Source organism: Phalangium opilio, unplaced genomic scaffold (assembly GCF_054372755.1).
Source record: "Phalangium opilio isolate 3A_F unplaced genomic scaffold, DU_Popi_V2 ptg000077l_1, whole genome shotgun sequence".
Lineage (NCBI taxonomy): Eukaryota > Metazoa > Arthropoda > Arachnida > Opiliones > Phalangiidae > Phalangium > Phalangium opilio.
The window spans coordinates 7,633,507-7,659,772 of NW_028324185.1; the positions used below are offsets into that span (position 1 = coordinate 7,633,507).

General features: G+C 34.7%; 3 protein-coding genes and 1 long non-coding RNA gene across 5 annotated transcripts; 2 read left to right on the top strand and 2 right to left on the bottom strand.

The window, feature by feature from the left end:
* The first annotated feature begins 6,408 nt into the window (after positions 1–6,408).
* On the top strand, positions 6,409–6,781 carry LOC149657521 (uncharacterized). Its single transcript, XR_016370057.1, has 3 exons — positions 6,409–6,491; positions 6,555–6,636; positions 6,700–6,781. It is a non-coding gene; the product is annotated as an uncharacterized LOC149657521 (long non-coding RNA).
* Positions 6,782–11,010: 4,229 nt separating this feature from the next.
* On the top strand, positions 11,011–15,248 carry LOC149657522 (uncharacterized). 2 transcript variants are annotated; one of them, XM_089844574.1, is made up of 2 exons: positions 11,011–15,034; positions 15,129–15,248. In XM_089844574.1, the coding sequence occupies exons 1-2, from the start codon at positions 14,498–14,500 to the stop codon at positions 15,243–15,245; spliced, it is 654 nt and encodes a 217-aa protein (XP_089700700.1). In that variant the 5' UTR covers positions 11,011–14,497; the 3' UTR covers positions 15,246–15,248. Both variants share the same exon structure in this region; 1 of them encodes a protein (XP_089700700.1).
* Positions 15,249–18,388: 3,140 nt separating this feature from the next.
* On the bottom strand, positions 18,389–19,699 carry LOC149657523 (uncharacterized protein F54H12.2-like). Its single transcript, XM_089844680.1, has 2 exons — positions 19,121–19,699; positions 18,389–19,006 (listed from the first exon to the last, which is right to left on the bottom strand). The coding sequence occupies exons 1-2, from the start codon at positions 19,697–19,699 to the stop codon at positions 18,389–18,391; spliced, it is 1,197 nt and encodes a 398-aa protein (XP_089700806.1).
* A 3,769-nt stretch (positions 19,700–23,468) lies between these two features.
* LOC149657524 (uncharacterized) lies at positions 23,469–25,766 on the bottom strand. Its single transcript, XM_089844681.1, has 3 exons — positions 25,149–25,766; positions 24,924–25,026; positions 23,469–24,848 (listed from the first exon to the last, which is right to left on the bottom strand). Exons 1-3 carry the CDS (start codon positions 25,764–25,766, stop codon positions 24,004–24,006), a joined length of 1,566 nt encoding a protein of 521 aa, XP_089700807.1. The 3' UTR covers positions 23,469–24,003.
* Positions 25,767–26,266: the final 500 nt, after the last annotated feature.

Below are 26,266 nucleotides of genomic sequence, written 5' to 3' on the forward strand. Positions count from 1 at the left end.
GTTAAATGATTTATAAATATTACTAACCTAACCTAACCAAACCTAACCCTATCCTAACAGTAATTGTTTGGAAAAGGCATTTTATTTGAGAAGTTAATATAGATAAACATCAATGTTTTGGAAAAGGCGTAACATTGTTAAACGATTTACAAATATTACTAACCTAACCTAACCAAACCTAACCCTATCCTAACCAAACCTAACCCTATCCTAACAGTAATTGTTTGGAAAAGGATTTTATTTGAGAAGTCAACGAAGATGAACATCAATAGTTTAGAAAAGGCGTAACATTGTTAAATGATTTATAAATATTACTAACCTAACCTAACCAAACCTAACCCTAACCTAACAGTATTTTTTTTTGGAAAAGGCATATTATTTGAGAAGTTAATAAAGATAAACATATATATTTTGGAATAGGCGTAACATTGTTAAACGATTTACAAATATTACTAACCTAACTTAACCAAACCCAACCTACCTCTAACCTAACAGTAATTTTTTGGAAAAGGCATATTATTTGAGAAGTCAATGAAGATAAACATCAATATTTTGGAAAAGGCGTAACATTGTTAAATGATTTATAAATATTGCTATCCTAACTTAACCAAACCAAACCTAACCCTAACCTAACAGTAATTGATTTGGATAAGGTATATTATTTGAGAAGTTAATAAAGATAAACATATATATTTTGGAAAAGGCGTAACATTGTAAAACGATTTACAAATATTACTAACCTAACCTAACCAAACCTAACCCTATCCTTACATTAATTGTTTGGAAAAGGCATTTTATCTGAGAAGTCAATGAAGATGAACATCAATATTTAGGAAAAGGCGTAACATTGTTAAATGATTTATAAAAATTACTAACCTAACTTAAACAAACTCAACTTAACCCTAACCTAACAGTAATTTTTTGGAAAAGGCATATTATTTGAGAAGTTAATATAGATAAACATCAATATTTTGGAAAAGGTGTAACATTGTTAAGTGATTTACAAATATTACTAACTTTACTTAACCAAACCCAACCTACCTCTAACCTAACAGTAATGTTTTGGAAAAGGCAAATTATTTGAGAAGTCAATGAAGATAAACATCAATATTTTGGAAAAGGCGTAACATTCTTAAATGATTTATAAAATATTACTAACTTAACCTAACCCTAACCTAACAATAATTTTTTGGAAAAGGCATATTATTTGAAAAGTCAATGAAGATATTGCTAAACAAACCCAACCTTACCTAATCTAACCTGGTTTTTAACAAGAACGTTTTATTGGATGAAAGCGTTTTTGATTAATCCTTAACCCATGCCCAAATAGTCAAGTGCTATTTTCACTATACTATTATATTATACTTTTAGAATACACGGTAATGAAAACTTCCAAAGGTCTTTTTTAATTATCATCTTGTTGTATAGTCGTCAAATAATGGCGTGTCCAAGGCAATAAAAATGTATTTAAAACGCTTTCATTAATAAACGACATAAATACTACTGCAGGGTTGGCCAAATTACATGACCCTTAAATTACAAATTACTAATTACAATTACAAATTCTGAATCATTCAATTACAAATTCTGAATCATTCAATTACAAATTCTGAATCATTCAATTACAAATTATAAATTTCAATTACATATTTGTGATAAACCCAATTACAAATTATTAATTGAATTATATTTGAAATTGAAATCACAAATTAATAAGTTGCATTTAATTTGTGAGTTAACTCGCGAATTATCAAAAATAAAAACAAATATAATCTCTTGACTTTCAACAATGTATTTAATTCAAAATTTCTATTGGTGAGTCTTCTTCGTTGTGTTTTAAGGGCCATTTTTGCGTAATTGAAAAGCCGTTCCACCGGTGCGGACAATTGTAGTGGGGTGTTATACTTTACAAAGATTAGATTGCTTATACTGGGGAAAATTATGTACCATCAGTGGAGTCAGATCGAATGAACGCAAAAATTCTGAATTGGTCTTGGTATCAATTGCAGTTGAAAAATAAATATAATCTTTGGAGAAAATATTAGTTCAACAGTGAACAATGACTCAGTGAGGAATGCCAATGCAATAGAAAAGTTACCCAGAGAGGAAAGTAACAGGCTCGAGGGGTCGGTCATTAAACGATATGCCGTACGCTTCTCGCGAAATTACATTTTTGACAACTACCACTAGAAACTAGTTAACTACAAACTCATCCGAAATCATTGATGAAAAAAAAAAAATCATGAAATCCGTACCATAAACAAGAGATCGGTAATTAAATTACGAAATCAGTCAGACAGTCACATCACAGAAATAGAAATCATGAAGGCAATTGAAAACCAAGTTTTTTTCAATATGGTAACTTACCCTCTCCTCGAACCCCAAGAGCTAACGTGAGAAAAAAAATTTACTGTTCATTGCGTTCAATGTAGCTTACACTGCAAAGAAGCTATTCAACCTAGCCTTTTGCTGTACAAAATTAATACAAACTTAAGATAATACATTTCAGTCAGAGAATCTGATTCATACTACCTCAACATTTGTTTGCATATTTGTAATTGTAATTGACTAATGAAATTGAATTACTTTTTCAAGGTTTTATAAACGTCAATTACAAAATACCAATTACAAATTACAATATTTGTTCAATTACAATTACCAATTACAATTAAGTTCAGAAAAAATGTAATTTGTAATTTGTAATTGCCAATTAGTAATTTGGCCAACCCCTTAATAGAAATTAAACTACATAGCATTTTTTGGGGTTGCTTAATTCGACAAATAGCGTCGTTTGAATTGTAAATACCAAATCCGCGGTTGGGCTAAATTCATTAAAAACATTGGCGGGATTCGGTCTAATAGGAATTCGGTCTAATGGAATTCTGCGCAATGGGAAGATACCTTCCAGCACATGGGATAGCATTTCTAGTCGTTCTCAAGTCTTAGTCTTACGTTTGTAGTAGCATTTTTTGTTAAACATATAAATGTTAACTTGGCTCGGCTCGATCATTTTCGAGCCAAGCCGAGACCCAGTTCGGCTGCTAGAGTCGCTGCTTTTTCGACCCTAGCCGAACCGAGCTTTTAACAAGACGACTCAAGCGCTCGTAATAGCAGCCACATCGTAATTAACAGGTGTACAGAAAATTTGAGTGAATAGCCCCTCGATGCACTACCTTTAACTGTTTTAAAAGTATTACTCTTCCGTTTTGCGCTCTTTAGAGCTAAAACGATTGTTCTGACCCCTGCTGGCTGGCTGGCTTTTCCTGTGATATGATGAGTTTCGTCATAAGTATTTCGAAATTCCCGCGATTTTTATCTGAAAATTCACCCGCAGTTCACGTTACACCTCATAGGTAGCGTAACGTAATTTATTCCAAATGAAATTATTTTTCTACCATACCGATCCCGTGACCTCCTGATCCATACTTGACGTCAGTGAAGACGTCTGCCCTAACCAACCGAGCCACGCTCGCTTAGTACCTAGACCGAGTTAAGCGAAAGTCAAATTAGTCAAGTCTCTCGTTAAATCAAATTTTCGCCTCAATCATATCACCTTCACTGCCATTCATGGCTGGAATAATCTACCATCTAATTTAGTTCAAATTCAAAATCGTCATACGTTTCGTCAAAAACTTTCTATTCTTTATAATTCAACTTCTTAAAATTTTTGTTCTCCTACTTCCCCCCTTTTTTTCTACTTAAATACATGTTTTTTCATTCATAACTTTTTTTCTATATGCATAGAAGCCTAGACATAAAAAGGCTTAGCGAATAGGAACTGGACAACCCCCTGCCAGACGCCCGCCGCTGGGTGCAACTGAATAAATGGGAGAGGAGAGACAGACATACAGACAATATTTCTTTCGTATATGTTGTCAGCACACTTGAAACTACTTTATATATTAAAGCAAAGTCACCCCAACATAGAGAAAAAGGTTTGCGCGCGCTGAAAACCAAAGCTGGAACGCATTATTTATTGAATAAGCTACCGTCGAAGACAGGGAGCTGGCTATCCTCTTTACGTGAAAAAATATTTCCGCACGCGCTTCGTTTATCTAAGTTTTTATTTTCGAGCGTTTTAGTTTGCAAAAGTATAGGTTCGACCTTGGTGGCTGGCAGGCTGAGCATCCCTTCTACCCCATTTTTAATTCTTAAATTGTTTTAAAACAAAAATGATAAATGCTTTTATGCATAGTCATAAAATATTTTTTAAATTAACTTTTTTCCCACAAAAACGTCTTTCGTTTCCAGCTTCTCTGATTAATTAGCACTTAGTACGTCATGAACAGAAAAGGAATGAGATTGCTTTTGGCGGTAATATCAATCGGGCCTGCCTTTTATTCCAGTACTATTTTCTCTGTTCTCAATCTCCACCATCCGTTTACGTGCCACACCTAGCGTTGTTCGGTAGGGATAATGCCAATTACTTTATTTCTATCGCCACAAGTTTCAAGACAAAATAACTCGGGCCTAATTCAAAGCGCTTGTTGCATATTGCTAGAAGCGTGCAATAAATGAATAATTTTAGTACCCAAACACATCTATTATCCCACAAATATTTGATGTGCAATAAAAATATCAACAAAATTGTTCCTGTTCATTGGACAGACGTTTGTTTTTTACTTGTTTCATTAATCTATAACCCAAAATCATGCTAGATTATTTTTATTCATAATTGGAATGATATTTAATATTTAAAAGAGAAAAATAACCAGTAAAGTATATAGGCCGGGGCCACCTTACAATAAATTTAGCTAGTCAGCGCAAAACGTAAATATGTCCGGAGCCATCTTGTTTACTTTATTATAATTATTATAGCGTGATACGAACTGAAAATGTGAGTGAGCACCCCCACGATGCGCATCGTTTAACAGTGGTAAAACGAAATACCCGTAAATACCCATTAAAAGAAGTACTGAAGATCAGACTGAAGAGCCCCTCGATGCCTAGCAAAAAATTATAACCCTTAATCCTGACTTCAATATTTTTAATTACGTTATAATTGTAATAACTGGTGCCCCAAGCTAGTAATTTCCTTTAAAATTCTTCTCGATTTGTGGAGAAATACAGGTAACTTCTAATAATAAACAGCACCTTAACACCATTCTAAATATAATTAAGCTAGCTAGCTAATTGGACCAAGTCATCTTGCGACTTATTGCCACTTATCTAACGCCTTTACAATGCATAGAGGGGTGGTGGCTAGCCCCTTGGCCACAGCTAACCGACAGCGCCCTATACTAACTATTACCGTTAACCTCTGCAAGTTTTGATGGAAAAGGAGAAACCAGGTTAGACCGCGGAGGAAAACTCCTTTAACAAGCGGGGAGAGAACTTGCAACTCTACGCCGGTATTTACTTGTTTTTGCTTCTTAAAATTTCCCCTCGATTTCTTTGAATTTTGAACTAGGGGAGTGGGATTGAAGCCTAAAACACTTATTGTCGACGGGAGACATGAATTTTAAAGGGAGTATTAAACCTCCAATTTAAATTAAGGCAATACCATAATCCTCTCTCTGGCTTTAAATGGGAGGTACTAATTTGCAGGACTTTTTTTTTGCAAACTTTTTTTACAAACTTGCAGAACCTTCGAGTACAGTACCCCTCGAAAAGTTTGCAATTTCATACCCTAATTTACAGGAGCTTTCTTGCAAACTTGCAGAACTTTTTGTTTGCAATTCTACACCCTAATTTACAGGAGCTTTCTTACAAACTTGCAGAACTTTTGTTTTTTACTTCATCTAAAAAGGTAATTAAGTTTGTTATCGTTAATTTTTTTAATTAAAAATAAAACAATGATAATATAAGCCTTTAACAACGTAAGTTACCGAAATATTTCATCAGAATATATCTTGGATGATTAATTTGAAGCTCTTAAATGTTTGCTTTGAGTTTTGTGACTAAATATTAAAGGTTGACCCTTAACCCATAGTCGTGGTATGCTCATAGACATTAGAATACTATTAATATCTATGGGTATGCTATTAGAGTTCAATTTAAACTATCGAGACTATATAATTATGGTTTCTTACTGACGAGTTAAATACAAATAATAAGGGTTAATGGCGTATTTGACACTGATAAACGTAATGAATTAACATATTTTTTTAAGGATTTCTGAGGTGAAGAGCATTCCTACAATATATATTTAAATTAAAGAGTGTTAGATACTTTCGTTTGAACTAACTTGGGTGAGTGTATGTTCTGATTAGTTCATGAAATTTATTAACAATTATTACTTACCATTATTTATTTTTTTGGTAGTTTTTTATGCCAGAAAACTCTTGCAGAACCTTGAATATTTTTTGCAAACTTATAAAAAAACCGGTTTTTTTACATGAAAACGGTACGGATCAGTTCATAAAATTAAATAAGAATTAATTCTAACCATGATTTAATTTTTTGCTAGTTTTTAAAGCCGAAAACCTCTTGCAGAACCTTGAATAATTTTTGCAAACTTTTTAAAAAACCGGTTTTTTTACATGAAAACGGTACGGATCAGTTCATTAAATTAAATTAGAATTAATTATAACCATTGTTTATTTTTTTCGTAGTTTTTCAAGCCGAAAACCTCTTGCAGAACCTTGAATATTTTTTGCAAACTTTTAAAAAAACCGGTTTTTTTACATGAAAACGGTACGGATCAGTTCATTAAATTAAATAAGAATTAATTATAACCATTGTTTATTTTTTTCGTAGTTTTTCAAGCCGAAAACCTCTTGCAGAACCTTGAATTTTTTTTGGAAACTTTTTAAAAAACCGGTTTTTTTACATGAAAACGGTACGGATCAGTTCATTAAATTAAATAAGAATTAATTATAACCATGATATAATTTTTGCAAATGTATTATTGCAAAAATGTTTTTGCAAAATATTTGTTTGCAAATTTTTTTGCAAAAAAATTTGTTTGCAAAATTTTTTTGCCATAAATTGTTTTGCAGTTTTTGGAAAAATATTTGTTTGCAAAATTTTTTGCAAAATTTTTTGCAAAATTTTTTGCAATTATTTTGCAATTTTTTTGCAAAAATATTCGTTTGCAAAATTTTTTGGCAAAGATTAATTTTGCAAACATTTTTTGCAAAAACTGTTTTTGCAAATATTTTTTTTTGCAAACTGTTTTTGCAAAAATGTTTTTTTTGCAAAAACATTTTTGCAAATAAATGTTTTTCAAAAATAATTTTGTAAATAAATCCTTTTCAAATGTTTTTGCAAATATATTTTTTGCAAATATATTTTTGCAAATAAATGTATTTCAAAAAACTTTGCAACTGTATTTATGCAAATATTTTTTGCAAATAAATGTATTGCAACAAACTTTGCAACTGTATTTATGCAAACAGTTTTTTGCATATAAATGTTCGCAAAAACGTTTATGTAAATATTTTTGCAAAAATTTTTCGCAAATATTTCTGCAAAATGGTTTTGCGAATATATTTTTGATAAATACGATTTCATTGTTTATAACAATTATTTACTATTTTTATAGGCATGGTTAAAAAACAAGGCTAAAGTACTATGGAGTAATTCTTTTATTCAGTATTATTTACAGTATAACCCTTCCCTATGAAAAATAATCCTTATAATATTACAACGTTTAAGATTTAAGCATTAATTTAATCAGATTTATTTTAATTTTAAAACGTTATCGTAGCAACAAACCGAAATTTTTCATTCTAAGACGAGAAATTTCAACTGTCCCACACTGTCTCTGGGAAAATGAACTCAGAACCAAGAAAAATGTATAGGGATGCGACGATTCGTAATTTTTCGGAATCGGCCGATTCGATGCATCGGTCTCTAAAAAATCGGCTTCGGCCGATTAATCGGCCGAAGCCTCAAGGTTATACGTTTTAGGCATTAGTATAGGAGTGCTACTTGTCAAAAATGTCTAAGGACATTAATCGATCTGGTTTGGTTTCCGTGATACTAGTTCATTTAGTTCAACACACATTTTGTCCATTCTTTCTGCTACAACTTGTTTTTGATTAGTTCTTTCTTTGCATTCCGGATAGGAAAAAATAATTTTAAGCGTGAGTTTTAAGTTCCTTTCTCATCCTTTTAAAAACAAGAAGTAGCATTCAAGACTTCAAGTATTATTACTTTAAGTAAACAAGGGACTGCAGGAATACACGCTAGAGACAATGAGACCAAACACATTAGAGGGATAGCTGACAATAATAAAATCCAGACTGTGATAGAGCGACATTGTTTGTGGAACGGGTGGGAACAAAGAGAAATATACCAAGAGGTGCAAAAAGTCTAGCCTTCCACAGGGCTTTTGAAAAGCCCGGCCACGGTTTTGGAGTAACTAGATCCGGTTTTTGTTTAGTGGCTAAGCCGCGACGCCTTTTATTGGTTAAATTATGTCGGCTGCTTATTTTTGGTGGTGGCAAAGGGTTGATCTCTGGTTTGACCGTTGACGTACGAAAGGTAATTTTTAAGAAGACGACACGGTCGCGTGAACAACCGGAACTTGTTTCTCAAAATCAGTCCCGGTCCCTATTTACAAAGTTACCACTCCTCTTGGTATATTCTCTTTGGTGGGAAGTAGCAGTGCGCACAAATCGAAAGGAGAGTCAAAGATAGAAGGGGAAGGCAAAGTGGCAAACCATAACGGCCGGCTACCATGGCTCTCCCGCGCACCTACCTCGGCGCACAGCCGAGGAGTAAGACGTCACGTGATCCGTTGAGAAGGAAATTCAAAAAGGGTAAACCCGAAAATACGGTTAGAGGCTCACACTAGACTAGAGAGATCAGCATTCAGCGTTGTTACCGTAGCTTTGTAATAACGTAAACAAACTTCTCTGATTTTTTTTCTCTCGGTTGCGCCGATTGCGCATGTGCGCCACGCTCTTAGAGAGCGACTGGTACTGGTAACATTTTTGAAAGGGGGGGGGGCTGACGGAGAATTTGGTTAAATTACGTTATTTGTTAATTGGCAAACTTGTTAGTTCCTTTATACTAGCTCAAAAGATTAGATCTAACCAAAAAGAGTCGACCGAAAAAAATCGGCCGATTACCTTAGAAAAATCGGCCGATTCGATTATTCGGCCAAGTGGCCGATTCTGGCCGAAGCCGATTCTTGGCCGATGCATCGTTGCATCCCTAAAAATGTATAATTGTTTTTTTTTTTTGGAATAAATCGATCGTGTTCTTTCTGTCGCTGAAGCTGAAGCTGACACTTCACTTATATAAAAATGCCGTTTGCCTTTTTATTTTTGTTTGAGAAGTTTTTTTCTTCAACTTTCTAGTTCAGTATTTTCCAAGGTATAGGTTATGGAAACAGCAAACTATGGTAGAATGAACTAAGGCTTTAGCTCTTCGCTTCTTCTTGCCCATGATAACCTTTATGTCCACAAAAAGTAGTGCAGCTGAGTCCTCTTGTGGTGTCTACACGGCTATAAACTACTTTCAAGTCCCTTTAAAGCAGCTTCACTGTTATTATAGCTGATTGGGTGTTGCTGAAAATCTGAACGCTTTGCCATGGTAGGTGTTCTTCATAGAGTAATCAGCGCAAGATCAGATGATCGAGAAAACACTGGCAAACTTATCGACGCTTTTCTCAAAGCCAAACTTCGTAGTGTGCCAGTAGACCAGTGTTCATGTGGACCAGGCTTCATGGATGATCGTGGAAACAGAAAACGATACCGGATTTCTGTTGAAAAGGGTGAAGTTGCACCGAAAAGATTTCCTAAAGTTGTTACAGTCTTACTATGATTCCTTCCAAACCATCACTGCGAGCGTCCTGGACGACTTCCAATATTTTTAGGTCTATGCGCGTCTTTCACATACACTTTCAAGAAACACGCCTTGAAGAGCAATCACGATACTTCAAGTTTCTTTCGTTGTGCAGTTTTTCCTGTCTCGTTCAGTTTGCGCGTATATTTTTTTATAATTTAAACAATTTACATACTTATAACTGGCCAGTTGATTATCGTCAAGAGAAAAATGTATTTTTGAAACTAAACTTATTAAGGTAATGTTGCTACGATATTTCGCGAGTTTAATTTTTCATTTTCGCGTGCGATTTTACTCCTTAAAAGTATGAAAAACGATATAAATTTTTACCACATAACCAAAGTGGGTATCCCGACTATTTCCCAACGATTAACAAATTTTCACGCAAAAACAATATTCATAAAACCTAACTTAACAAAAACTTGCTTAATAAACTTAATGTGCTAAATTATATAGTGACAATTTTCACGGATTTACTCGTCTTCATCTTTTGGAGCGGAATCAATACTTTGTATAATGTTACCCAAGGAGTGACAGACGAGTTTCAATCCCCAGCCACGAAACATATTGTTCTATATTGTTTAAAAATTACTTTTTAAAAAAATTAATATTAACGTTAAGAGAGAATTAAAAAAAATAAAATCTAACGTCAAAGAATAAGAAACATACATAAAAATAAAATAACAAAAACGATTAAGGAAAAAAATTCGGTATTATCCCATTGGACCGAATCCCATTCGACCGAAACCGCTTTTTGTTTTTTTATGGAGAATATATTTAAATTTCCAGCCCCATGGCGGGTTTCTGCTGAATGGGAATTTATTTGAAATAATTAGTTAGTTAAATGTCTGTGAGGATTTCGAATCTTCGCAGCAGCATGGTAGAATATCAGGCTTTTCATTCAGAGGCTCGGGTTCAAACCCAGAGAAGGAAATTGTAAGTTAAGTTAGGTTAGGTTAGGTTAGGTTAATAATATTTTATAAATCATTTAACTATTCTACGCCTTTTCTAAAATATTTATGTTTAGCTTCATTGACTTCTCTAATAATATGCCTTTTCCAAAACATTACTGTTATGTTAGGTTTGGTTTGGTTTGGTTAGGTTAGGTTAGGTTTGGTTTGGTTTGGTTTGGTTAGGTTTGGTTAGGTTAGGTTAGGTTAGGTTTGGTTAGGTTTAGGTTTGGTTTGGTTTGGTTAGGTTTAGGTTTGGTTTGGTCAGGTTAGGTTAGGTTAGATTTGGTTTGGTCAGGTTTGGTTAGGTTAGGTTAGTAGTGTAAAGCCGCACTTCGTACCTCCGTAGGTGTAGAATGTAGGTGTAGAATGTAGGTGTAGAATGTAGGTGTAGAGTGTAGGTGTAGAATTTCAAGGTCACCCTCTCGCCACGCCCCCTTGGGAAACTCGCGCGCGCCCCCTCGCGGGAAAACTCGCGGGCCCCCGCGCGCCCCCTGGCGGCTGCGCCCCCTCGCGGGAAAACTCGCGCGCCCCCTCGCGGGAAAACATTGCGCGGGAATCTGGCAGTCCTGTCTACAACTGTATCTGTGACGTCATTGGCGGGAAAATCTACAACTGTATTTGTGACGTCATTGGCGGGAAAACACCGTGCGCCGCCTATTGGGAAACTCCTCCCTTCTACAACTGTATCTGTGACGTCATTTGAAGAATTGTTGTATTGCGTAACGTATATTAAGGGGTTGCGGTAAAGTTTTATCATTGTTAAATGAAGATGTGTCAAGTTCATAGCGTAGCGGATAAAGTAGAGGTTTGGATCGGTAACGTCTTATCCCCGGAGGTTTACTGGAAAAGGACTGATACGGGTGTAGAGTTATGCTTGCAAAAGGAACTATGGTGCAATATCTTTGAGTATACCAACGAGATTGATACCTTCTTCGAGGGTAATTCGCCGCGTTTTTCCGTCTGGTTATATCCTACTACTTCAAATTTGAAATTGGAATGTTTTACCCGTGGAAAGAAACGTATATTGGACATTAGAAAATACACTAGAGGAAAATGTGAAAAATATAACGTCATGTACGCTACTGGCGAGGGAATTTCCCTTAATCATACTTCTTGGGAACACTTAAAAAAAATTAGAGGACTGCTTGACAATGAGTTGGTAGAGAAAACTAGAGCCGTGGAATCCATGAGAGAAGCTGTTCTTAAGAATCTGACTGAAATATTATTGGAAATAACCAAATATTGTCAAAACGAGGCCTGTCAAAACCAGATTGCTCACGATGTACAATGTGAATTAGAGGAAAGTGATTGGAATGAAAGAGTGCAAAAAAACCTCATTAAAGCCTTGAAAAAAATTGATTATGAAAAAGTTTTGGAAAATTATAGAAATGATTTTGGTTCTAACCAACCAATTGACGAGCCATTTCTTTTTAATTGTATCATAAACGATATTGACTTTTTCAAAACTAAGTTAATCTATACTTGATATTCAAGTAATCTCAATGTTATTTGTTTATGATCTGTATAATTGCTGATTTAAATAAAAAAAACCACAATAAAATACACTAAAAGTAAATAAAATACACTAAGGTACAATAAATCTATAATAAAACACAATAGAACACTCTAAAACTATACTAAACCAAGATAAATTATCACTATGCAGCCAAAGGTAGAAAAAACTAGTTGGTTTATATTGAACTGGTATTGGGTGAAAAGCGTTTCAAAAATGGTACACCTACTGTTTCCGTTTTGTCGTGACAGATGTTCGTGGAATGGTTAGTTGATTCAAACGAAAAATATCATAATAATTTTGGAGTGATATTTGGGATGTAGGTAAGGAAATTTATTTCGTTTTACTTTAATGTTATAAATGCACAATATATAAATAAACTAATAATAAACTAAATACACTAATAATAAACTAAATACTTTGTTTCACGTGTTATTATGATCAATATGATATTGAGTCTTACAGAAACTTTGTGAAAATACGCATGTACCCCACGTATTACGTGATATAGGAAATATAATACAAAAGTAACAGAAATTAAACAATATTTTACAAGGATTTTTAAATCACGGGAACTGGGGGGTAAAGTTTAAATTTTTAAATTAAAACTAATATTACAAGCGGGGGTATTTTAAGATTTTGAATTCGACGTCTGTTTCATCGAATATTAGGGAACGTTTAACGGCGTGGTAAATATTTTTAAATGTTTCTTTACAAATGGTTTCCGGAAAAATAGTGAATAAGGGGGTAGTGTAACAATTGTTACACCAATTGTTACCCTTATCCAGAACGATATTGTCGTAAATATCGTTTCTATCTATAATTGAATGATATTTTACACGGGTCACTTGATCAAAGTCTTTCTCAATATTCATATCGATATCGTAATAACACGTGGAACAAAGTTTTAATATACGTTTTGATTCGTTTTCGTGACACCTTAAGCAATATGGGTTTTTGTTGGGGCACGCAAAAACATTTTCTAATTTAAAATAGTCTTTTACAACGTGATTACCGTGACGCCAATCAGGAATATTGTGAGGTAATTCCGAGGGGCGCGTCATAACATAGTTGTACTGAAGAAATGAAAGTTTATAATGCGCTTTAACTCGAGTGTCGAAAACATCTTGCGCCGAAAGATAGTTTAAAATGTTTGAATCGAGGCACTGACCGGCGGTAGCGAGTGTTTCTTCAAGTTCAGTAGCGATATGAGTTGGTAAACAACCCGAATAAAGATCATGTCGAGAAGCGAGTTCATACTCGTATAGTATATTAAAAGTTTCGCGCGACGCTTCTTTAGCCAAGGTAAAAAGAGAAGGTATATTCGATAAAGACATGACTATTATTATGGCGGAGAGAATTTGATAGATCTGAATACAGTAACTTATGGCTAGTAGCGAACTTGATTATCCAGCAGATATACTTTTTGTAACGGGGGGAATCCAGCAGATATACTTTTCGTCACGGGGGGAAAGAATCATATTATATTAATAAATCCACTGTACTATAGTCATCAACCGAATACACCCTCAAGTAACATTGGCTCGCTCGTTAACGTATCTGCCTTTAAACTCGTTGTTCTATGTATCACGAGTTCGAATCCCCTTAGCGAGAGTCCTTAACAAGCGAACCAAGGTTACTTTTGTAAAGGATATATTTTTATAATAAACAGTTGTTTTTATGAAGCGAAAACAAGGTTGGTTGACGTCAAAGATAATTGGAAATATATTTTACTCTCTTATAACAAACAGTTGTTGGTTATAGACTTCGTTCCATAAAATACTATTAAGCTAGCTAGGATCCGAGGCTTCGTTATACCTGAAGGTGAATAATATAGCGCCTATGCCGTGATAAAAATATATTTTGCTCCTTTAACAGTTGTTGGTTATAGACTTCGTTCCATAAAATAACTTAATCTAGCTAGGACCCAAGGATTCGTTATACCTGAAGGTGAATAATATAGCGCCTATACCGTGTTATATTTTGCTCCGTTATAACTAACAGGTGTTTTTATAAAGCGAAAACAAGGTTGACGTCAAAGGTAATTCGAAATATACGTGTGACGTCAAGGTTATAGACTTCGTTCTACAAAAATCTATGAACCTCGGTTCAGCATACCTTAAAGGACGAGAATCATTCGGACCGAAAAATACTTTACTAACAACTTGCTATAACAAATTTCTATAAAAAGGTGAGTACTTTATACTTTTCAAATGGACTAGAAAATTTAGTAAGAGGGAAATAGTTATTTTATACAGCGAATCAGAGTAAGAGACACGCTCTTGTGACCGAAATGGAAGAAGAAAATATAATAGAATCTCCTAGAAAAAAACAAAAAATAGAAGACGTTAAAGTAACGTCTTTACAAGATATCGCTATAAAAAATTTGATGCATGTTTTTAAATATAAGTTGCATAATGAAAGATATTTTAATTTTAACGATGTAAAAAATTTTATACCGAAAACTTTTTGGGGGCAAATAGAATCCGTCTTTTTTAAAGCCGCCGAAGTAGAGAAACATCGACCACCTGGAACTTTCGAAGATTTGGATATAAGTATATCAAAATCGTCTATAGAGAGAAAAATAGTGTTCGACGAATTCATTCCCTTAACGTTTGAAGAATTTGAACTAGTGCATCGCAATCGGATAGAAACGCCACCATTTATCTTAACAAATGAACAAAATCATTTACATTACCAATATTTTGCAAAAATTTGCTATTGTGGTTGCCCTCAAAATTATAGACGAATATGTCCCGGTTGCTATTTTCATCATAGTTTAAACGATTGTTTAAACGCTAAATATGAACAGTTAACTGATCACTATCAGGTTAATAGTAAAGATGCGTTACACTATTATATCTGGAACTATAACAAAAGTTGGTGTTCCAACTGCATTTTACAACCATTATTCTCATTAAAAGATGCTGACGATTGCGAACAAACTACTGATTGGCATAGTCCGTCAAATAATTATCCCTTCGAACACGGTTTTATGGGGGAAGACATTAACCGTAACACTACTCCAAGACCTACAATAGAAGACGCGTTCTAATAGTTAATTACGTACAGGCGCCGCTCCAACTGAATTTTACCATAAACTCTAAATTTCCCTGAATTTTTGAAAGTTTTCCCAGTTACCCAGGTTTGTACGAACCCTGAATTCATCCTCGTAGAAATAGACAGTTCAACTATATTATGAAAAATACAGAAATAATATCCTAATAACTTAATTGATTGGTTAAGAAAATTAAAATTAATAATAAAACAGTTCACCACAATGTTTAATAGTGTCATTTATTTTATGTTTTTCTTTACAAACAAGAGATGCTTCATTACGAGTTTGTTTTTTAAAATGAAGAGCTATTGTTGATATTTATTTGTCTTTGATATTTCGTTTTTCGTTCCTTTTATTTTTTAATAAAATGAAGGGGCAGGGACTGAAGAAACGATTTCATCTGTTTCTGAGGTTTATTTCAAGTAACGTACTCTAGTCCCTAGATGCACACACGCGCTGCTGTTTTTCAATTAATCGCAATTTTTGACAATTACTTCTTAACTTCTTCAACGTAATTCGCGGGGAAATATTAACCATTTTGAAACACTCAACCTCAATCTATACTCCTAATCTAACCTCAAATCCCAACCCGTAACTCGAACTCAAACACCGCCCGTAACCCAAACCCTAACCGTAACCAACCTCGAACCCTATACCTTACCCGAACTCAATCCTAAGAGATGTTTCATTAAGAGTTTGTTTTTTAAATGAAGAGCTATTGTTGTTGTTTATTTGTCTTTGATATTTCGTTTTTCGTTCCTTTTATTTTTTAATAAAATGAAGGGGCAGGGACTGAAGAAACGATTTCATCTGTTTCTGAGGTTTATTTCAAGTAACGTACTCTAGTCCCTAGATGCACACACGCGCTGCTGTTTTTCAATTAATCGCAATTTTTGACAATTACTTCTTAACTTCTTCAACGTAATTCGCGGGATATATATCCACGATGTCGTCTTGACGACTTTTGCATCAACCTTGCTCGTACGTATATATTAACGTTTTTCTAAAAAAAGGTTTTATTCACTTATTATAAATTATGGCATGCAGATTAAAATTTATTCATCCTTATCAAATGGTTTGCTCCGGACCAACTATGTCGGGAAAATCGACATTTGTATTTAAATTGTTGGAAAATAGTCGATTAATGATTGAGCCACCTCCAGATCGTATAGTTTATTGTTATTCTATGTATCAACCAAAATTTGACGAATTAAAAAGAAAAATTGGAAATATCGATTTTATAAAAGGTTTACCGCCTAATGACGAAGATTTCTTCGATAGGACTAAAAATAATCTGTTGATTTTCGACGACTTATCATCCGAGTGTAATAGTAGCAGTCAAATTTCTGATTGGTTTGTCAAGGGGTCTCATCATCTCAATACCTCGTTGATTTTAATTACGCAGAACCTCTTCGCTAAGGGGAAAGAGGCCAGGACAATAAGTCTTAATTGTTCTTATATAATTATCTATAAGTCTCCGAGAGATTCGTCCGCTGTTGAATACCTAGGACGGCAAACGTTTCCCAAAAAGAAACATTTTTTAGCTAAAGCCTATGAAATGGCTACGGAGAAACCTCATAGTTATATATTAATTGATTGTAAACAGGACCAAGATGATAAACTACGTTTAAGGAGCAATGTCCTTCCTTCTGATGGTCCTATGATAGTTTTTGTCGAGGATTAAATTAACGCGAACTCTCCAAAATAAATTATTTACCATAACGATGGTACCCCGATCACTTCGTCCACACTATCCCTTCTTACACGTTTTAAAACATAGTAAACAAAGAAAAAAAATTCTTAAAAATAGTAGCAATGCTCAGATAAAAGCTATTTGCAATATTTGTCATAATATTACAACTGGAGGCTTACCAATCACCAAGGCTCAAAAGGCAAAACTTAGGAGTCATAAAAGGGTTATAAGAAGATTAGCTCTGAAATCTTTGTCATTAAAAAAGAAACGTCGTTTGATGACTAATCAAACAGGAGGATTCTGGCCTTTACTACTAGGAACATTGGTCCCTAGTGTAATTTCGGCGATTAACGCTGTACGATGAAAAAAATGATACTAGTTCCGGCTTCTACAGTTTTGTCGGCCGTAGACAGAGAATTATCCGATTTAGACAAAGAAATGAGTGAAATTCTTGAAAAACCAGGAACATCCGAAACAAAATTGAGAGAATATTTGACAACGCTACAAAAGTTTCTAAACGTTAAGAAATTTGTTGAACCACCGACCGTAAAATTAAGTCAACCCCCTATTGTACAACCATTGCCAGTTCCAATGGTTCCGACATCGACACCTAATCTAATACCTACACTGCCTCCAAATATAATGCCATCAACACCTGCAAATGTGATGTCAACGCAGTCACCAGCAGCAACAGCACCAGCTCCGCCATTTACATTTACTGCTCCAGTATCTACTGTATTACCAAATCCTGAAAGGCTTAAAAAGAATAGGAAAAACAGTATGGCCCAAGTAATTCACGAATATCAAGAACTGAAAAAATTGTACTCTCCGCTTGAACTAAGAAGGAAACCTAAAAAAAATTCCAAACCAAAAGAAGAAGAATCAAACATAACTGTAAGACGACAAAACAAAAGACGAAAGACGGAAAATAAATGGATCGATTTATACGAATAAAGTTTATTGATTACAATACATGTCTTTATGATTTAATAAATGATTGCACATAAACAAAAGCACCATTGCTTCGTTATACATTAAATCATGAGGATTATATAAGTCTTGAATAATCATATCTAGGGTATAGCCGTTACACATGTTAAATAAATAGAAAATACAATGTAGTCCACACGTTTCTGACAAAGGATATTGTATAGGTACGTTGTTAAAATACCATTTACTAGCGTAAAGGTTAAGGTCTACAAGATTGTAGTAAAAAGGATCATTTCCGTAAGAATCAAAAAAGGTACCTATTCCATTATCTACGTAGATTGCTAACCAGTGAATGCCTCGGCTTGATTTTGGTTCCGTATTCAAACAAAAACAATATTTTTTCTGTCTGGGTGGTAATGGTTTTTGATCAAAGGCAAAAACACCGAGAAAAAATGGTTTTGTTACGGATTCACACGTTAAAAATTCGTTTATTTCTACGGTGTTCATTCTCCTGAGGGATTGTAAATCACGGTGCGATCTTTTGAAATTATTATTTCCGATTCAAATTCCGCGTAAACAATAGCCGTTACATTATGAACCAACGGAGACTTAAATTTCATTGATATTCTCAAGTTTCCTTGTTTATTCCGTGATAGATGGTCAGCACTAGCTTGCTCTTCCGGGGTTAAATCAAATCCGTAGAGAACGTTACCTTCTTTATATTCTTCGTAAGAAACACAATTTCCTTTATTTCTTTTGAACAAGTCCAAAGCCGTATAATTTGAAAGATACTCTCGGGAATACTCGTTAACGTTATAGTTTGGCGTAAATGGAGGGTTGGGAAATGTTTGGTTCCCTATTGTTAAGGCCAAGTAGTTTAAATTGAAATGAGCAAATTCGAAACCATTTAAACTCAGATCGCCGTTAAAGGCTGCCGTTCTAACTAAACCAATAATTACCCGGGCTGGCATTTTGTTCATAAATACATTTTCGCGTGTAATATCCGTTAAACCACTACTAATAGAAAAGTATTTTAACACGGTCCGGTTAATAGGGTAAATAACGTTATGCTTTTCATGAACCATAGCGTGAGCTAACATTATTTCCGCATTGACCTTAACCTTTTTAATTAGTAAAGTTACGTCTAATATTTTAAATTTAAATTTTTGATTTGCTATTGTTGAGATAATAGCAAATTCGTTTACTGACTTTATGAATCGAAACCTAACATCTACGTTATTTAAAAGAAACTTGTCCATTCGACACACATCAAGATGTAAATCACCGATCATATCAACGGGGTTTGAGAGGGCTACGCGATTTTTTCTTTTCAACATACCATTGTTATCATTTTTATTCGCAGCTAAAAACATTTTTGCGGCGTCTACTGGATTATCTTTGTAGTACATTTTTGCAGATAGATAGGAATTTTTTGCACTGTCACCGTAATTTAGATGCGTTTCAAAGAATGCCAAATACGGATAAGCGTTTGTCGAAGTATTAACTTGAGTATCTCCGAAAAACACATCTACTTGATTAAACAGAGCAGCGTGTAACAAATTCACAGGACCCACATCCGTTTCTAGAGCAGTTAATGCAGAACCATCATCTTTGAGTAATTTTACTCTAACTTGTAACAATGTTTTAGCCAAGTCCGTATAGAGATCATTAGATCCTGGAACAAAGAACTCAATAGGGCCTTGATCCGAAATTGATGCCAAAGGCTTGTAAATTACGTAGTCACTATTTTCAACATTGTAATTCGCCGGTGGCACCGCGAATAAATCCAGTTCTGACATCATACCCTCAACCATGTTTATTGTTTTTTAGTCCAAAAAGTCAGTCTTGGTTCGTTTTTTCTTTATGATTCGATTTCTAGTCTTCAGCTTTCTACGGCGACCCGAACCAGTTTGCGGTTGTGACAAGTGTTGACTCGCTTTTTGTAATAAATTTGCTCCAGCTTCGCTCAAATTAGATTTCAGAGACTCTTTTAGGTTTCTACCCGCAATGTAATCACCAGCTATTTTGGACCCAGTTCTTAGGGCTTCTCTTCCTAGTGCTTTCCCAACGGGCTTAAAAACTGGTGTTATAAATCTTATTAAGCTTTTAAAAATACTCCCAAGACCATTTCCTCTCTGAAATACTGGTCCCCGGAAGTGACTAAGACCACATCCGGTAAGACCACTTCCGGTTTGGTTCAAGTAGTAATTTAGGTATATGTTACTTCGTGTCATGTTTGAGTATGAAATGAAGTTTTATCACTGATTTGTTTAACTTAAACATAATATTCTCTCCATAATCAGTTCTCATGTCTATTTCTATCATTTCAAATGACGGACATCTTAATGGGTAATAGTCAATGTTTTGAAACCGATGGACGGCTAACGTTGTTGATTTATCATTGACTATAGGCACAACCCTTAGTAACGGAGCATAGACATCACCAACTACTTGAGGTAGTATTAAATTTGTATAAATATATAAACTTGCAGTGCCCTTGTCAATATCCGCTATACTCTTGCTAGTTGAATTTCTAAGAGGATAGTCCATTTGATCCTCGTGAAACCCTAACAATCTTCCAAGACCCGACTTTTCTTTCGTGAACAGTAGATAATAATCATTTACACATTTGATATTTACTTTTCCGTCGGGATTCAGGTTTATTTTAATCATAGATCTATGTTCCGTAGGAATTTCATTGGTCATAGCTTCGATGACGTTTTCAATGCTTGTATATTGACCAGGTTGTATTTGTAATATCAACTCTCGAGCATTTTTATGACCTTTTCTCTTCCTGATATAGAAAAAATTATTGGAACTATCTAGGACGAGAGGGTCCTCTTTCTTTCTTTTAACGAGTTCTTCGGGAAACGTAAATCTTTCTTTTATCCATTCCATGGAACTCAATCCTAGGATTTTACCCATCTCCTCAGGTATTTGAACTTCATACCCATTTTTAGCCCTAAGGGCGCAAAAAGCTTTTTCATTATCGTCACTATATGCTACAAACATGTATACCGAAGATCGTATTTCCGGTGGTATGGCATTGTTCATAGTTTTTAATAAATTTTTGTACGCGTCGTAACCATCTCCGCGTAAAGTTCCGCCGGTAAATTGCACCTTAAATTGATCCCAAATATTGTCCGTATAATCGTAGACTCCGGCCCTAAAATAAAGATAGTCTGCAGACACATTATCCCAAGCTTTAGGTAAAAATGCTTCGGCTAAACCCACATGCCAGTTTCCATTCAAATGCAATGGAGCTGGTAATTGAACTTTAAAATGAGATTGCGTGTTTCCCGGAAACACGTTCATAGAAGCCGTACTCACGAGAGTTACGTAAAATGAATCGTTCGACATGACTCGTTAACTTTAAATGTTTTTTATTTTTCAATTACTATTCTATATATTTTACAAGATAACTTTTTGAAGTTCACATTCGTAAAAAGCTCCCCTTATTTCTTCATCATCAAAGTCCTTTACAATATAACAAACGGGGTTTCTGTACAGAATTTTTGAAATGATAAATATTTCCTTGGTCCAGTACCCTTTGTAACCCTTTTCGAACAAAGGTTTGCTTTTTGATAGCCTAACAAGATCACCGACCTTTAACATTGGTGGTTTTGCCCTAGATTGTTTACCATACAGACGTTTCCACACTAAATGCTCATTTTGCATATTGACATCAACAGGAGCCAAACCAGTACTTGAATGTACAGTTGAATTGTAGGCTTTCATTATTTTGGGTAAGGCATCAATGTAATTTAGTTTCTTCGTTCTAGTTAATAACTTGAAGATTTTATCCTTTAAAGTTCTATTAAACCTTTCAATTACTGCGCATTTAATCGCACCTACACTAGTATAAAGACTTATCCCCTCTTTTCTTAAATAATCTTTAAACAATTTTGATAAAAATTCGCTACCTTGATCAACATTAATTCGTAACGGCTTTCTTTCTTTAATAACTCTCCGCATAGCTTTCAAAACCTCTTTACTAGTTTTATTTTTCAAAGGAAGACTCCAAGCATATTTTGAGAGGATATCAATAATAGTTAGAATATATTGAAACCCTTTATTATATTTCTTAAGATTTCGTAGATCGATCAAGTCGCACTGAAATACTTCATTGGCTGTTGTAACGTAAGTACGATTTCTTGGAAAGTATATCCTCCTTGCTTTGTGAATGGTATATGTTGGTTGAGACTGAAGCCATGTCTTAATTTTTTTCTTCGAAACATTTTTCACTCCTTGTTTCAATTTCTTTACGCTACCGTAACTGAGAGGACTTTCACTGTTATAATACACTCGGCTTAACTTATTTTCCATAATTACACTTTCTCAATGAAAGATTTTCTATTTAACCCTTGTCAATGTATGCTTAAAGCTATAAGTTCAACCTTTATCCATTCATCCTCATCTCTTATATCAATGACGTCACAGATACAGTTGTAGATTTTCCCGCCAATGACGTTACAGATACAGTTGCTTTCTACTATTACGTCTAAGATGAATTTCTTATATATTAATTACGCTTTTACGTGGACCTTTTAATTACCATTAAAAACAATACCATAATCAAAATAAACTCCTTAAAAAAGGTTAAAATTTTGAGTCAAACTAAATATTACAATGGATTGCGCAACTTTCAGCCTATCATTAACCCTTGGCCATGTACGTTTAATAAAATTCTCGTCTCTTATCAATGACGTCACAAATACAGTTGTAGAAGAGACTGACAGGTGTTTTCCCGCCAATGACGTCACAGAGACAGTTGTAGACAGGACTGCCAGATTCCCGCGCAATGTTTTCCCGCGAGGGGGCGCAGCCGCCAGGGGGCGCGCGAGTTTTCCCGCGAGGGGGCGCAGCCGCCAGGGGGCGCTGTTTCCCAAGTGGGCGTGGCGAGAGGGTGACCTTGAAATTCTACACCTACACTCTACACCTACATTCTACACCTACATTCTACACCTACGGAGGTACGAAGTGCGGCTTTACACTACTTAGGTTAGGTTTAGGTTAGGTTAGGTTAGGTTAGGTTAGGTTAGGTTAGGTTTGCTTTGGTTTGCTTTCGTTTAGGTTTAGTTAGGTTTGGTTAGGTTTAGGTTTGGTTTGGTCAGGTTTGGTTAGGTTAGGTTAGGTTAGGTTAGGTTAGGTTAGGTTTGGTTTGGTTAGGTTAGGTTAGGTTAGGTTAGGTTAGGTTTGGTTTGGTTAGGTTTGGTTAGGTTAGGTTATGTTACTTCTATTATTCGAACCTTACAGGAGGGATTTCTACAATTATAGTAACTAGTTTTATCCTTTTTCTTATTCAATTGAAACAAGTAGCCATTATTAATGTAAAGAAAGCCGCCTTTATTAGCAATTCTCTCCGTTATCAATCACTCTTGAAGTTAAATTTTGCATTTCAAACATCAATATATATATACAACGAAAACTGTAGGGTAAAAAAAAGCCTTAAAAAAGTGAAAACGTTTGCTTTTTAAATTTTGATATATATTTTCCCAAAACCGCACATTTGGGCTGTTTTCGGTTGAATGGGAAACGCGTTCGGTCGATTGGGATTCGGTCGAATGGGACACAAGCAAAAATTCGACCATGTAAAGGGCGTTTCATGTAGCTGGGTAAAAAAAGGGTGGTCTTTTGTGATTCTTTGATCTTTTCCGCTTTCCAATTATCAAAATTCCTCGTTAAAGGATAAGCATAACCATTATTTTGCGGTTGGCGGTAGAGGAATCTGCAAGTGCCTTTTAAGCCAACGCCAGAGAACCAGACTGTAAAGGAGAGCTAGGCTGGGTAAGGCAGTAAGGCCACTTTTAGATTTCACCTAGTTTAATTGGTTCTTCCTTTTCGCAAGGTTCAATTTCTGGGTATTCCATTTGCGCCAATGCAGGCCTCTGTTCTTTAAAATATAAAATTTAATCCAATTTTAAATTTCTTTTGTTAATGTTTGAAAGTCTCCAGCCATGCGTATTTATAAAAATCTTTCACCAGACCACTTGTTCGATGGTCACGTTGTACTTTCATATTCCTAGTTTGAGTAAATTTTCCAATTAATAGGAATAATTTTCAATTGCTACATTTCCCTCTTCTTGTAATTATTTAAAAAAAAATTCCGGCTTTCAATTTATATTTGATCTTCTGGTATAATTGGGGCGCGCTGCTTATATTTTTCAACCATGTGATAGATCCACCTACGGCCCTTGTTACTTTCTACACTGCGCCATTTTTCTACCGGTTCCCTTCTCAAAATGTAATAAAAATATGCTAGTACATACAAACCGCAATCCCAGCTGTTATTCTGAAGGGGCAGTATTTCATGAATGTATTTTTCTTTTCTAGCCTCGTTTCCAAAATGTTCATTACTTATTTCTCTCATATTGTTCAAGTGCATAGCGAGTGTTTCACTTTTAGTGCCTTTATTATCATTTTCGGTTAGGTGTATAGAATCATATATTTCCAGAGAATCACATTTAATTAGTCCTAACATCCAGTGGTCGTGGCGTCCAGGGCATCGGGGCAACAAAATTGCTATATCTCTTTTGCGAGACCCAGGTACATTATGTTCTTTAAGGAAATGAAAAACGAGATTGTCGTCTTCTTGAATATCTGGCAAAAACATATACTGATAAATAGTGGATGTTACAAGTACATAGTCATATTCTCTACCCATGAATCTCAGTAAAACAAACATTGATTTGGCTAAGTAGCCACCGTCTATGTATTTCTGAGGTAAAAGGGTTTCCAAAAAATAATTGCTTTTGAAGTTATCCTGGCAAATGGATTCACATTCAAATAATTCAAAATCAATAGTCTCATCATGACAGTAAATAAGGAAACAGTTTTTTTCTTCCTTATTTCTATTCTCCCTTAAATTTGATTTGATAACATTAGTTGTGATCTCGGAATAATCTTGACTTTCCCGGTCAACTTTTGAATCTGCATCCTTCAAACTCCAATCTGTTAAAGAGTCTTCAAAAGTAAAATTTTCTAGATTAGAATTTTTAACTGGAGTTGACTGCATGCATGTTTTTTTTTTCTTTTTACAAGAAATGTTGCAGTTTTTTTGTTCTCTGTGCGTTTCCTTTTTCGTATCAATTCGTTCAGGTTGTAATGAACATTTTTTTCCTTTATTCTTTCGCAACTTTTCCTATTTTCATTTTGAAAGAGTTCCGCTGCTCTCATGTGATAGCAACTTGGCGAGTGATTGCACGTACAATAATCTTGTTCCAAGTTCACTAAGTACACCTTATCACCAATGGGATTACGTACCAAATAGCATTTGCTAACTCCTTCATAGCTAACTGTATAGTTTTCAATGCACAGCAAGGCCATATCGTCAGCTGTTGTATTTTCTTTTAGGTTTTTAACAGGTTTGAAAAGTTTAGGATATTTTCCAGAGACAACGAATTCCACTATATTTTCACTTGGAAAACTATCATAATGCGGGACATTAAGTGATTGTTTGGCCTGTCCCAGCTTTTCATAACCTTTATTAAATGTAATCATTATATCTATTTGAAAAATTATGCAACTCAAGATAATGCCGTCAAATCTAAGAGTTTTTACAGAACTCTGCAAATCATTTTTAAAATTGGCGTTCAATTTATAAGAGTCAAAGTCTTGATTCTTACGCTGTTCTATTTTTATACCTTCGCAAATGGCCGTCATGCAGTCAGATAAGCCGTTTGTACTGTGAACTATTGTAAATTTTTTCCAAACGCTTTTTAGACCCAACAAAGGTATAACAAAATTTTCGAGAAAAAGTTTGTCAGCCTCGATGCATGACCTTTGATGGAGCATAAATAACACCGGGAACTGAGGGTTTCTTGGCAATTCTGTGTTTCTCATGGAAATACCTGATATTACGAAATCTTCCATCTCACACATTGTACTAAGGACAATTTGATTTATAATAAAAGAACTTGTAGTTCTAAGCAATGTTTTGGCTTTATCAAGAGCACCCAAAAACCCAAAAATTATCATAAGTTGTCCTTCATAATATGTACTTCTTTAATAAAGTCCTTCAATGGTCCCATAGCTAAGCCAATAACATTGGCAAAACAATTGGCAGAAACAGCACTTGTACGCGCTCTTCCTGTAGAACTAGTGCTATTTACCATGGACAAAAAATCTTCATTCATTTCTTGAACTTCACTTTGCATTTTCGGCGAACAAACTTCATTCTCTGGGAAATAAGTAACATTTGTTGTTGAATGTGGCGCAGTAATATTGTTACTGACTTTTACTTCGTGCTTTTTGCGTGGGACTAATTTTTCATCTCCAGCATAATGTACCGCAATAGCCGCATATTCTTTAATAGAAGAGTTGTTTAACTCATAAGTGGTCTTGGAAAACTTACGATCGTATTTTAAACCTTTCCCAGGCCT

Bases quoted from the DNA above. Each gene is read 5' to 3' on its own strand.
- LOC149657522 (XM_089844574.1), top strand. From the start codon at position 14,498: ATGGAAGAAGAAAATATAATAGAATCTCCTAGAAAAAAACAAAAAATA. The intron at 15,035-15,128 runs GTTAATAGTAAA...TCTCATTAAAAG, and splicing joins AGTTAACTGATCACTATCAG to ATGCTGACGATTGCGAACAA.
- LOC149657523 (XM_089844680.1), bottom strand. From the start codon at position 19,699: ATGGTTGAGGGTATGATGTCAGAACTGGATTTATTCGCGGTGCCACCG. The intron at 19,007-19,120 runs GTAGATGTTAGG...CTAATTAAAAAG, and splicing joins ACAAGTTTCTTTTAAATAAC to GTTAAGGTCAATGCGGAAAT.
- LOC149657524 (XM_089844681.1), bottom strand. From the start codon at position 25,766: ATGTGTGAGATGGAAGATTTCGTAATATCAGGTATTTCCATGAGAAAC. The intron at 25,027-25,148 runs GTACGTAATCCC...AAATGAAAATAG, and splicing joins GAGTTAGCAAATGCTATTTG to GAAAAGTTGCGAAAGAATAA. The intron at 24,849-24,923 runs GTAAAAAGAAAA...TTACTTTTGAAG, and splicing joins AAAAAACTGCAACATTTCTT to ACTCTTTAACAGATTGGAGT.